The sequence below is a fragment of the Maniola hyperantus genome, chromosome 19, assembly GCF_902806685.2.
Source record: "Maniola hyperantus chromosome 19, iAphHyp1.2, whole genome shotgun sequence".
NCBI classification, from domain to species: domain Eukaryota; kingdom Metazoa; phylum Arthropoda; class Insecta; order Lepidoptera; family Nymphalidae; genus Maniola; species Maniola hyperantus.
Window position 1 is genome coordinate 3781888 of NC_048554.1, and position 15016 is coordinate 3796903.

Below are 15016 nucleotides of genomic sequence, written 5' to 3' on the forward strand. Positions count from 1 at the left end.
CGTGGATTTAGTTTTTTAAAAATCCCGTGGGAATCTTTGCTTTTCCGGGATAAAAAGTTGACTATGTCCTTTCATCCTTTATGCAAGCTATCACTGTACCAAATTTCGTCAAAATCGGGAAGTGAAAAGTCAGCAGAGAGACACAGGCAGGCAGACACACTTACACATTTATAATATTAGTATGGATATGGATTTATTTTATATTATCATATTTAGTTTTCCTGTCTGTTTCTTAATAATTAATATTGAAGTGGTTTTGTAAAATAAATTATCTTAAAAATACACATGTAGCTATATAAGTCTATTACATTTTTTGTAAACTATAATGATAATTATTATGAACATTAGCGAAACCGGACACAATAATAACGTTATAAATACCAACCTATTTATTTAAACAGTCCATTCAAGGAAAGCTGTGATAGCCTAGTGGTTAGGAGTTAGGACGTCCGCCTTCTAATCGGATGTCGGGGGTTCGATCCCGGGCACGCACCTCTAACTTTTCGGAGTTATGAGCGTTTTAAGTAATTGCTTTAACGGCGAAGGAAAACATTGTGAGAAAACCTGCATGCCTGAGAGTTCTCCATAATGTTCTCAAAAGTGTGTGAAGTCTACCAACCCGCACATGGCCAACGTGGTAGACTATGGCCAAAACCCTACTCAATCTGAGAGGAGACCCGTTCCCTGTAGTGAGCCGGCGATGGGTTGATCATGATGATGATGATTCAAGGAAATATATAACCTACACGGTACGATGCTAACGTTTGAACAATTAGTGATAATAAAACGAGAATTGGTCATTGTATTTTGAAAATATTGAAGTGTACTTTTGAACAGGTTAAATAATATTGAGATTTACAAGCGAAACAAACATGGAAACTGCGGTACATTGATGAGGTGATAAATGTTAATCATGATCAACCCATTACCGGCCCACTACTGAGCCGGGTCGCCTCTCAGAGTGAGAAGGGTTTAGGCCATAGTCTGCCACGCTGGCCCAATGCGGATTGGCAGTCTTCACACATCTGTGAGAACGTGGAGAACTCTCAGGCATGCAGGTTTGCTCACGATGTTTTCCTTCACCGTAAAAGCAAGTGATTTTTTTTTAAACGCACATAACTGTCTGTTTTGTCCAAAACCGAAACATTGCAAGTAACGTGGACAACAGGTTGATGATTAAACACCTATACGGATGGTACGGGAAAAAGTCCAAAAAATTCAAGTCGCTAAAAAAGACATCAACTTTTAAGATAAATTGCTTTTATACGAGTAGTATTCATTTATCATGTCATGCTGCTCAGTTATGACAAAATACATTCGTTTATTGTGATAATGATGGTGATGCTTGGACAATCTAGGCATTTGAAATGTATTTTAATGTGGATTGCAAAACTCACCTTTGTCATAAAGACGAAACATAAATTGCACAATGTAGCTGACCAAATGAGTTACGTTATAAACGCAGGAAGGCCTAGCTAGGACGGTTTTTCCGCTGTTGCCTTTTTAACGATCTTGTAACCGTTTACTTTCAAAGACTATTTACCTAACGATTTCTCTCATGCCACTTTGGCTTCTTCATCCATCTTTAATAATATTCACCTAGTCCTAACGGGCTGCATTTTAAAAAACCGGTCAACTGCGAGTCGGACTCGCACATGAAGATTTCCGTACCACCGTGCAAGATGTACCTAACACTTTTATGTAGAACACTGCAAGTTAATGATGGACTGCGCCATCTTTATTTGATTTACTAAATTAATTTCTCATGAACACATTTTTTTGCGATGTAACCAAAAACTCACGGGTTTCGGTTTTTTTCCTTTATTTTTGCTATAAGACCTACCTGCTTGCCAATTTCATGATTCTAGATCAACGGGAAGTACCCTGTATGTTTCTTGACAGACCGATAGACAGACAGACAAACAAACAGACAACAAAATAATCCTATAAGGGTTCCGTTTTTCCTTTTGAGGTACGGAACCCTAAAATCGCTTAATTTCATCCCAGATTGCATCTTAGTAACATTATATCATCAGGGGTAAACGTAGAAGGCAGTAGTAAACTATTAAAAACATACTTACATAACCATTGCAGAGTTTTTCATTATCCTTCCGCATGGCCCAAACTGTTGTATTGGAGACGGTGCGTTCAGAGATCTTGTCCTCCTGAAACAATACAAAATTATGTATCATTTTACAAGAATATAATTATTATTATTTATTTTGTCAACACTTACATCTAGCTTTACAGGCTTATTCCTAATACGCTAGTGTTATATATGTACGTCTTAAAAAATCTTATATCCATCGATATAAATGACAAGATATGCCCAAGCGAACAAAATTTTCACGGTTTTGGAACCAAATAAATCAGCGCCACCTCTTAGATACTAATGAATGACCCGTTTGAAATCCAGATGTCACTGAGGTTGCATTGGTGCTAAATAAACATTTTGGGACCAATGAGTCGGTGCCATTTTGCTTGGTTCAATGGCCTTGTCCTTACGAAGTAATATATAAGTCTATGCTTATATCTAATGTAACATTTAAAAACACCTATGAACCTGATCTTATTATTATTAATGACTATTATTATACTATATATAGCTCAATTACCACTCACTCACTGATTGACATAATTGTTCTCCTAGAAAGAGATAGAAAATGATATAATAATGTATGGGAGATATGTTCAGAAGTGGGATTCGAGTAGGGAAAAATTATGACATTTCAGAAAAACAAGATGGCGGCCGACCTGACTTTTGTAACTTTTTTGTTTTCCAACCGATTTTGTTTAAACTTGCAGTTATTTTAGATGTTAGCAAACGATTTTTAGAAAAAGTGTAAAAAATTGGAAAAACAAGATGGCGGCCGAGATTTTCAAAAAATTTCCTCCTGTAAAGTTTTGTATGAAACTTTTTTTTTTCACTAATACTTTCGTATAGAAGGCAAAGATTCCTTTAGGGCAACATATGGAGGGAGCTGATGATTGAGGATTTCGGAGACGGGTGAAGGGCACGCTTGAGGTATTGAAGTTAGGTGGGAGGTGCTCGACCAAATGTCATTCGAAACCTCATCCAATTGCCAAAAATTTGATATTTTTTTTTAAATTCCGAAAAAAAGATGGCCGCCATACAAATTTCATCGGCGTCCATCTCGGAGGGTATGAAAGATGGAAAAGTGGTTTCTTGGCAAGAGATGATCAGGGTCCAAAGGTCTACTCGATGGATGGAAAAAAAATTCAAAATGGCGGAATTTTTTTTTTCATACAAAAATTTTTATTATTCAAAATGCCCATTATAGACCTCGAGAGCTGCTTTAGCAGCTCGAGCAGCGAGCAAAATACTAGTTATACTATATATAGCTCAATTACCACTCACTCACTGATTGACATAATTGTTCTCCTAGAAAGAGACAGAAAATGATATAATAATGTATGGGAGATATGTTCAGAAGTGGGATTCGAGTAGGGAAAAATTATGACATTTCAGAAAAACAAGATGGCGGCCGACCTGACTTTTGTAACTTTTTTGTTTTCCAACCGATTTTGTTACAACTTGCAACAATTGAAGATATTAGTAAACAATTTTTAGAAAATGTGAAAAAAATTGGAAAAACAAGATGGCGGCCGAGATTTTCAAAAAATTCCCTCCTGTAAAATTTTGTATGAAACTTTTTTTTTTCACTTATGGTTTCATATAGAAGACAAAGATTCCTTTAGGGCAACATATGTAGAGAGCTGATGATTGAGGATTTCGGAGACGGGTGAAGGGCACGCTTTAGGTATCGAAGATAGGTGGGAGGTGCTCGACCAAATGTCATTCGAAACCTCATCCAATTGCCAAAAATTGGAAAAAAAATTTAAAATTCCGAAAAAAAGATGGCCGCCATACAAATTTCATCGGCGTCCATCTCGGAGGGTATGACAGATGGAAGAGTGGTTTCTTGGCAAGAGATGATCAGGGTCCGAAGGTCTACTCGTTGGATGGAAAAAAAATTCAAAATGGCGGAATTTATTTTTTCATACAAAATTTTTTATTATTCAAAATGGCCATTATAGACCTCGAGAGCTGCTTTAGCAGCTCGAGCAGCGAGCAAAATACTAGTTTATTAATATAACTAGTATGTTCTCGATAGTTCAAAATTTAATACAAATCCTCGGTTTCCCAGACTTTCACTTTTAGTTTCAATTATAGAATACATAAAATTCGACAAAAAAGGTACTACGAAAAATCTTAGGTCCAGTCAAAGAAGAAGGTGGAACCTATCGCCACCGGGGGAACTTTGAGCTAAAACAGCTGATTAATGAGGAAACTATTGTGAGTTATAGTAAACAGTAGTCAACATCTGTGGTGGGAGAGAATGTGATGATGCCGGAAAATTGGAAAGCTCACATCATGGAAGGAAAAGTAACGGATAGAAATAAATGCAAGAAAATCGTAGAGGAGGCCGAGACCCACAAAGGATTGTATATCCGAAGGTAGTATCAAGTAGGTAAGTAAGTACCTACATGAATATGTCATGAAAAATTTGATATTGCGGTATGACTTCATTATGATCAACCCATCGCCGGCTCACTACAGAACATGGGTCTCCTCTCAGAGTGAGAATGGGTTTGGCCATGTGCGGATTTGTAGACTTCACACACCTTTGAGAACATTATGGAGAACTCTCAGGTACGCGGGTTTCCTCACGATGTTTTCCTTCACCGTTAAAGCAAGTGATATATTTTAATTACTTTAAAACGCAAATAACTCCGAAAAGTAAGAGGTGCGTGCCCGGGATTGAACTCCCAACCTTCGATTAGAAGGCGGACGTCCACACCACTAGGCTATCACAGCTTCTGGTTCAAAATGATTTCTAAGCAGTTGTGACCTATGAAACAGGGATGAGGGAACACAACACGCACGACATTGTGCATTGATATTATCAAAATATGTTATCAATTTGATAACATACTTATTTAAAACTAGCTTATGCTCGCGACTTGTCCGCGTGGACTACACAAATTTCAAACCCCTATTTCACCCCCTTAGGGGTTGAATTTTCAAAAATCCTTTCTTAGCGGATGCCTACGTCATAATAGCTATCTGCATGCCAAATTTCAGCCCCATCCGTCCAGTAGTTTGAGCTGTGCGTTGATAGATCAGTCAGTCAGTCAGTCAGTCACCTTTTCCTTTTATATATTTAGATATTTAGTTATACCTCACATGACTCAAAGGGGCATATATCTAAATTAAAAATGTAATTCATACCTGAACGCATTATTACACACGTGAACACGTCTGTCACAAAACCAAACCAGAAACCAGTGACCGTCGATTCCGGCGAATGGGTGTATGCCGCATACATTAACACCGAATAAACTTCGGCTGCCTGTTCGGTATTAATATTAATTTGTGTTTTATTTTCAGGCCAACCTTTTGAAATTCATAGAAGCCATTCGAACGTATCGGCAAGGTATCCATTGAAATTTTATAAACAACTAGCTGATCCCCGCGGCTTCGCCCGCGTAGATTTAGGTTTTTAAAGATCCCGTATAGCCTATGTCACTCAGGAATAATGTAGCTTTCTACTGGTGAAAGAATTTTTAAAATCGGTTCAGTAGTTCTAAAGATTACCCCCTACAAACAAACTTAACGACATTACCTCTTTATATAATAATACAACGGGCCGTGCAGCAGAAATCGTAATATTTTAATTTCGCCATAACTTCAAAACCAAACGTCCAATTTTAATCATTCAAAGACCAAATATTATCTCCATAAACTGTTCTTAGTGATGAAATCATTTATTTTGATAAGGATTAATAGCATGAGTAAAATAAACGCGTTTAAATGTAGTCCAAAAAAAATTCAAGATTTTTAAATAAAAAAATGGTTGCTGTGCCTCACTCGACATAGATGGGTATAGTGTGTCGCGGACTTTTTTGTAGATATTTATAAGATCTACAATTAATTAGAACATTTTATGGTTCTATCTTTTATAGTTTAGGCAGCGTACGCAAAATAAGTAACTTTTCTGGTTGATTTTTTACACCTTGTGTCCGAAAAACCCAAATATCTTACGGAACCCTATTTTTTTCCAAAATAAAATATAGCCTATGTTACTCGTGGATAATGTAGCTTTCGAATGGTGAAAGAATTTTTAAAATCGGTCCAGTAGTTTTTGAGCCTATTCAGTACAAACAAACAAACAAACAAACAAACAAACAAAGTTTTCCTCTTTATAATATTAGTGTAGATTCGTATCATAATATTCAGAGCCTCAATAGCTCAACCGGTATAGGAGTGGACTGAAAACCGAAAGGTCGACGCGACGAACGGTTCAAACCCCGCCCGTTGCACTATTGTCGTACCTACTCCTAGCACAAGCTTGACGCTTAATTGGAGAGGAAAGGGGAATATTAGTCATTTAAAAAATGGCTAATATTTTTTTTCAAAAAAAATAAAAATATATATATACGTAGGTACAGTACGCGGCCGAAAGTAATGTAAACATTTAGACCGACAAAACATAACATAGGTATGAGTGACAGAGACAACACTCTACCAAGCCGAATGTCATTTTAAAGGCCGATGTACATTACTTTCGGCCGCGTAGTGCACGTATAGATCAAGTAAAACCTAAAGTTACTCATAGAATAGAGGCAATTGAGAGCTCAGTGGGCTACTGATGGGATTTAAGTAGGGGGTCTATCCTAGGACATCAGCTATCTTAAGAAAATATTTACCATCCCTTTCCGTCAGTACCTTATGACTTGAAAAAAGGCACTCTATTTTTAACAAATCGCTGAACGCGGACGATCAAATAGGAAAAGTAAATTGTACAGGAGTTCCAATTGTCTGAAGAAAAACATGATCTATTGAAAATAAAATATAAATCCTGTACCTACTAAGCAGGCTTCAAATGTTTAAGAAGAAGCTTCTTAAATAGAATGCACATGCCGCGAAACAACTGTGGTGTGCATACAGCGTAAAGTGCAAGTAGAAGGTACGACAATATGGCAAAGGGTGGGATTTGAACCGGCAACCTTTCAGAATTCAGTCCGCTCCTTTAACCGTTGAGCTATTAGGCTATGAGTGACGTGAAATTAATGAAAAGTAGGCGATTTATAAGCTACCTATACCTATCGTCAAATGTAGAAACATTTGACGCCTGCCAGTGACGGCGGTCGGCGAAGCCTCGACGTTTTGTTACAAGTTCGTGTCACGGCTTCGAATTCGCACTTCGCGACGTTTTCCATCCTATACCGGTTTCGTTATCCACGACAATTGACAAAGGGACTAACGCAGACATCCGCGCTTACACTAGCATCCCACGGTGCGGGATTCTGCGGATTATCAAGCATAACCGACGACCACGGGCAGTCACGCACCGAGCATAAGGCTCGAACGACAACGACGACGTGTCTGGGCTAGCCTGATGATACTCTTCATATTATGGTGCGTCGGTGCGGGTTGGTCCGCGTCCGTCCGCAATATTACGCACCGTGGGAAGCCGGTATAATGTTCCACACCGTTTGCAGGCTATCGCGGGGCGAGTGAAGAGCGGGCATTAAGGTATACTGTAAAATATATATGTATAATATTTGCCATGATGTTGCTTTTTATCCTTGCTAACGAGTTTTTAACTTTAAAGATATGACCATACTAAATTGCTTTGCTTACGTCACGATGACGCTTGTGTTGTTTAAAGGTACGCTTACAAGGGCAATTGTAATACCGCAATTCCAGGCAATTTAGTCAATTATGACGTATGGATCAATCTGGAGCAATTATTTCGCTTAACAGTTCTTAAGTTCCCAGGTATTGCTGGTTATTGTAGTTAATTGCTTCATGTGGTCGTGACGTCATAATACCAACCAAATTAATCAGTTTTACATGCGCGGCCAGTTTTGCATTAACCCTACGACTTCGCTTAGGCAATAACATTAACGATATACCTGCTACGACGAAACAAAAAGAGAATTCATGTTCAACGACCATACTGTGTGACCAAGTGTGTTTAGAAACGGATTTTATGCATTTTGCTTGAATTGTAGATTCAAAACTACATGAGGCGAATTCATGGGTAGAATTTCCAAAAATCCTTTCTCAGTGAGCGTTTACGTAATAAAATAACCTACTGTAAACAAATCCTGAATGGATAGATCAATTCATAATTTAATCTATATTATTATGTTTCAAGGTTTGTTTTTTGCAGAAGCGACTTCCGAAGATTTTGGGCGAATGTCAACACCTTGACACCTTTAGAATCGACAAACTCAAGTAAACAATCGTAAAGCCGTGACCCTGTCAGAATCACTGATCCGGCAAAAACCACGCGAGACTAATCGGAATCAATTGCAATTTGATAGGACCTGTTGGCATAGTATTATTAAACATTCCAGTCAACCGTAATCAGAAGATTATATGACACAGACGAAGGTTATATGAATTTTTTATACAATAAAAACCAGGGCAACTTGCTTCCTTTCTTGTCTCTATCAACTATAGAATATTTACATTGTTTTTGACTATATTTTTTCTCCCTGCGACTGCGCTTTACATTTTCATTAGCTTGAAAACGAAAATACAGGTATTTTTATCTCTATTTTTATTCACGTGGGTATACCTATATTTTATATAGTGGGTTCTATATAATAAGTAGGTACCTATTGTGATAGAAATAAGTAAATGAAACATTTTATGTAAAAAATGTAAATTATTCTATAATCGCATAAATTAAGTTGACTTCTAAAAAAGATTAATAGATCGTCTTAGATTTAAATATTATTTAAGTTCAATTACACAAGTTCTCTAATATTTTGATATAGGTAACAATGAGGTAAAACGTCTATTATCATACATCCTTTGACTTGATTAGTTGTAAAATCACAGAATATTCTGTTTTTTTTTATAAGGAAATAAGCATAGAACTTAAATTGTTTCAACTAAGTAGGTACTTGTGTAAAATTAATGTAAGTGTGAGTACCTATAGCTACTTGAAAAATAGAATCTGTAATATATTATTTTTCAGTCAATAAAAAGGCTTATTTATTATATTTATTATACCTACCTACTTATTTTAGCTAATTTTACCTACTTGCATATTTTATACTTTGCCGACTGGTTACTTTTTTGCAATTTCTTTGCATCAAACTCGAAGATAATGATAACATTTATCGTAACAATATTAAAGTATATATAAACTTACCTACCTAATAAGAGTGTTATTCAAAATCAACGGTAAACAAGTTTTCAATAACTGATAGCAATTTGATAGTAAGTTCATATATCTACAAATATTAATATGAATATGCATTGTAATTAATATTAAGTATAGGTACTAATCACTTCACGCTGCTTGTCATATCTACTCGTGTGTCAGAACTTCGTACCTAAGTACCTATGTACTATGTAGGTACACACTAATTCTTGTGTAGTTAATTCGATTCGATTACGAATTGAATTAACTACACAAGCATGATCGGTGTGCTTGATAATAATAAAATAGTATTTCATTGATTTAAAAACCGGTCAAGTACGAGTCAGGCTCGCAACGAGGGTTCCGTACTAAAAGTAGTCGTATTTTTTCGACATTGTGCACGATAATTCAAAAACTATAATGCATAAATAAAAATCTGTTTTAGAATGCACAGGTGAAGACCTTTCATATTATGATACCCCACTTGATATAGTTATCTTACTTCGAAAATTAAAAAAAAACTTATTATTAGTTCATGACTACAATTTAATTATTTTGGATGATGTAACCACAAATTCACGGGTTTTTAGATTTTTCCCCGAATGTCTGCTATAGGACCTACCCACCTGCCAAATTTCATGATTCTAGGTCAACGGGAAGCATCCTGTAGATTTCTTGACAGACAGACAGACAACAAAGTGATAATATAAGGGTTCCGTTTTTCCTTTTGAGGTACGGAACCCTAAAAATAGTATTTCATTGATTTAAAAAACTTTCTAAATTATTGCTTTCATTGTTATTACGACTTAGTCTGTCCTGCCATATTGGATACATTTTTTTCTAATGTAACCGGCGTTAAACCACGAAATGAGCTTAAATAAATCATTAGGATAGTGTAGGTCTAGGAGCCTACAAAAGAAAGAAAGAAAGGCTGCAGAAACTTAAAATGTTTCAGATTTTTTTAAACTGTTCTCAGTATGGAGTATTTTATTTATTTATGAGATGAGATGTCTTTACAAACCTTCTATCAAAATATTCCTCTCTCGCATGATCCAATGCGGTTTTGCCGGACTCATGAGAAAACTGCCTTCTCAACATATTTCGAGAAAACCTTCAAATATCTTGACACAAAATATTTACTAAACAAAATACACTATCGCACGATTTGCATATAATAACATTTTTATAACAACATCACCAACTTTAAATCACTTACACGAAGGTTGCACTAGCCGGAAGAAGATTATAACGCAAAGAATAAATAAAATATAAAAAACACGATCTTCATTGCGTTTTTTATCAATGTTAAGTTATAACATCAGTCATCTTAATAAATAAACAATAATATAAGCTGTTAGGTAAATGAGTTTCGCTGGATATAGTCTTATCGGAAGCGAAGAGCGACTGGTCGGTCGAGCTGCGCGTGCGCATCAAAGCCTCATACGCTCATTGAAACTTAAGTGGCATTCGTGACCTTGAGATTTTCCTTTACGGAGATTCAGCTTTACCTACGTACCTGCCGATTCAAAATCTATATTCATACTCAACACTCAACATTAATACTCAACATTAAAAATGCAATTACATCTCGGGGGCGGATACTTTTATCCCGGAAAATCAAAGAGTTCCTACGGGATTTTTAAAAAACCGGCCAAGTGCGTGGCGGGCCACGCGCAGTGTAGGGTTCCGTGGTAACTTAGCCATACATATAAAACACAAAAGTGTTTGTACCTGTGTCCATCATAGATTTTGAAACTTTCCAACCGATTTGACCCATACCGGTTTCATTACAAAGGCAACAATGCGAAGACGGTTTAAGACTAATAAAAAATGCATCAGGCAATTTTTTTAGCGTACTACCACACGCTGGGTATCCGCTAGTTTAGGATAATAATGTGACTAAATCTAGGCCTAGATAAAATACTTGGCTCGTAAAGACATTGTATTTGTATTGTATTTATATTCCTTTCCGTTCGAACGATCTTTGAATGCTGTTGTACAGTTGATATTGAGTATTGACCGATAAAGATGTACATAAATTAGTATTATGTGTAAATGAAGGGTCGTGCCCTCTGCGTATCGAATACATAAAACTGAAAGTTATTAGGTACTTTTTAATCAACATAATAATATACCATTACGAGACATAAAATTGAGGAGGTAGATAATTATTATTCTACTTGAAGAATTAGCTACACTTATTGAGGAACTATAGCTAGCCAGGTGCGTGCGAGCGCGGGTGACCGGGGCGTCCCCCCGCCTCACACCCCGAATGCCATCTCAACCTGGCGCGGACTATGGCTTATACCCGCGACTTCGTGTGCGTGGACTACACAAATTTCAAACCCCTATTTTCCAGTTTAGGGGTGGAAATATTTAAAACCATCACACCTTGATGATTTATAAAATTGTAAGATCTCGCATAGTAATAACCTAAATTAGTATATATTATGTATGATAATAAAATAAAATTCAAAGTTAGCAAAAGATTAAATTAATGAGTTTGTCATCTAAATAATATTGAGTTCCGAGAACACCTTGAGTTAAATAGGTAATACTTGTGTGAATTACAGTGACACCTAAAATAATAATATTATGGCATATTCTGCAAAAATATCCCCTTGTAACCAACCTCACAAAAATATCTCATGCACCTTATTAATAATAATTAATACTCCAGGTATTAGGTATTGCAATTTTTAAAATTCAGATACAAGTGCCCTTGCCTGCAATCTCACCTGGTGGTAAGTGAGAATCTAAATATTTAAAAGGAGAAGGTGACTGACTGACTGACTGATCTATCAACGCACAGCTCAAACTATAGGACAGATCCTGCTGAAATTTGGCATGCAGATATTATGACGTAGGCATCCGCTAAGAAAGGGTTTTTGAAAATTCAACCCCTAAGGGGGTAAAATAGGGGTTTGAAATTTGTGTAGTCCACGCGGGCGACGAAGTCGCGAGCATAAGCTAATCTAAATATATAAAAGGAAAAGATGACTGACTGACTGACTGATCTATCAAAGCACAGCTCAAACTATTGGACGGATCGAGCTGAAACTTGGCATGCAGATCTATTATGAGTTATGACGTAGGCATATCCGCTAAGAAAGGATTTTGGAAAATTCAACCCCTAAGGGAGTGAACCCCTAAGGGAGAGAGTGGTTTGAAATTTGTGTAGTCCACGCGGATGAAGTCGCGAGCATAAGCTAGTACAGTCTCAGATGGAAGCGGGCTGACCTGGAAGGGGTACCTATAGCAGTTTTTTTATTAAACCCACACCCCTTTGGTTTCTACACGGCATCATACCGGAACGCTAAATCGCTTGGCGGCACGGCTATGCCGGTAGGGTGGTAACTAGCCACGGGCGAAGACACTTTTATTGTCCGGGATAAAAAATAGAAATAGCCTTTGCCACTCGGTCTTCAACTATATCCATGCTAAAAATCACGCACGTTGCGGCGTGATTGAAGGACAAACCAACAAACAATTAACACACTTTCGCATTTTATAATATGGGTAATGGGTAATTAACTAATTAGTACAGGTAGTGATAGTATGTGTAGTGATACGATCATCTTCTCAACGACACATTTATCTTTGACTAGCTGACCTGGCGAACTTCGTACCGCCTAACAGTCGGATCTTTTCCAGGCATTTTTTTAAAATTTTTCTCTCCGTAAGAACCATCCTCGTACTTCAAGGAATATTTATAAAAAAAGAATTAGCGAAATCGGTTCAGCGGTTCTCGATATTTGCGATGACCAACACATTTAGTGATTCATTTTTATATTATAAGTAGAAGAAGTAGCTGCCCTAGCGAACTTCGTTCCGCCTAACAGTCGATTCAAATTTTTAATTTTTTCTTTCCGTAAGAACCATCCTCGTACTTCAAGGAATAATTATAAAAAAAGAATTAGCGAAATCGGTTCAGTTGTTCTCGAGATTTGCGATGAGCAACACATTTAGTGATTCATTTTTATATTATAGCTAATATTTTAAAAAGGTAAAGGTGTCCAAAAGAAAGGCACACCCAAATCGAATAAGGAAAAAGTCGAAAGTGATTACGTCACTTGGGCTCGATAATTTTGGAGCAGCAGTCTCAAACAAGGCTGGCCATTATAGAACGATCGTGTAAGGTGTCTACGACTTACGAGGCAACATTGACCGACATAGACATTGCGACATGGGGAACCTAATCATGTGTTTTTTTAATCCATACTCATTCCAAACTAATATTATAAATGCGAAAGTGTGTCTGTCTGTCTGTCTGCCACCATTTCACGACCGTTAGGGAATTTGTAACAAAACGTCGTCGAGGCTTCTACGTCCGTTTTACGTCTTGGAGTTCGTGAGCTCTTAGTAATTTACTTGCGTCATTTCCATACGTAAATCTTTTTTATTGGTTGTGTTATAAGCTTAACATAAAAGGTTTTATAAAACTATTTACTAAATTATTCTTTGTATAAATAATGAGTAAAATTAGTATGGTCTCGAAGTTCTATAGAACTTTCAAACAAAAAAAAAATGGAATATTACTAAGTTCTCAGTTCTCACGGATGCTACAGGTCAAAATTGCGTGTGGTTTTTGTGGTATTCTTGTCTTGATTAGTACAAAACATAGGCTAGGCACTGTTCAACTTGTATTAACTTGCCAGTATCCATTATTAAACTGTTTTTGTTTGTTGGTTGGTTTATCCTTCAATCACGCCGCAACGGAACCACGAATCGACGTGATTTTTAGGGTTCCGTACCTCAAAAGGAAAAAAGGAACCCTTATAGGATCACTTCGTTGTCTGTCTGTCTATCTATCGTGTCTGTCAAGAAACCTATAAGGTACTTCCTGTTGACCTAAAATCATGAAATTTGGCAGGTAGGTAAGTCTTCTAGCACACTTTAGGGGTAAATCCGAAATCCGTGAATTTGTGATTACATCACAAAAAATATCAAAATGTGTTCATAAGCAAATAATTAGTATTTTAAACTTTCAAAGTAAGATAATATATACCAAGTGGGGTATCATTTGAAAGGGCTTTACTTATACATTCTAAAACAGATTTTCATTTATTTTTATGCATATTTATGTATTGGATTTATCGTGCAAAATGTCGAAAAAATTACCCGAGTACGTAACCCACGGCGCGCGAGTCTGACTCGCACTTGGCCAGTTTTTTTGCATGGAAATAGTACAGATCTTGTGTTTGTGGTTATTGAAGTCCGTTTTTATTTTAGAAACAAAATATCTCAATACAAGCTATTTTTTAATGTACCTTCCTAGAAGTTTGTGCCATGTTTTTAATTATTACAAGACTAATTAGGGCCGATAAACAATGTTATTTTATCGTTTTAATATATAGGTACTAATAACTACCTAGACCGTAAATTAACTTATAGTCCTGCCATGTGCCGATGATAAAATAATAATTATTAAGAGGGCTCAGGACGGAGCTTTCTTCATACAAACGTAGGAGGGTAATTACTACATTATTTGATATTGTACGCTCAAAACTAAGTATTATATCGATTTATCTCGTCATTATCTAGGTTTATTGATATATGAAACATTGAAAATAATATTGATTTTAAAATTACGAGCCTCAAGAGATTCATATTTTAACACTAAATTTATGACAACTTTGGGCGTAAATAAGTAAGATTAGGAGTATGAAAATTCTAAAGAAATTTAACATTAGACATAGTTTATTTATTCATTAGTTGAAATAACTATACTTTGCAAACATAAACTCAGTAGTTTTTTCTCAAAAATACTTTTCCTAAACCCTTGATTTCGGTGAAAATCATCGTGCCTCTCACCTTTCTCATACAAT

General features: G+C 36.4%; 1 protein-coding gene across 5 annotated transcripts in view; it reads right to left on the minus strand.

Annotated features, from left to right (window-relative positions):
• The window catches only part of LOC117991354 (NAD kinase-like), a 56445-nt gene that overhangs the window by 9950 nt on the left and 31479 nt on the right, over positions 1 to 15016 (minus strand). For 4 of the 5 annotated variants that reach the window (XM_069504946.1, XM_034978928.2, XM_034978926.2 and 1 more), the window contains one exon: positions 2082 to 2165. In XM_069504946.1, the coding sequence (XP_069361047.1) occupies positions 2082 to 2165 (84 nt within the window). Of the gene's footprint in view, positions 1 to 2081; positions 2166 to 10209; positions 10594 to 15016 lie in introns of those variants that run through there. The other variant, XM_034978927.2, reaches the window with a different exon arrangement.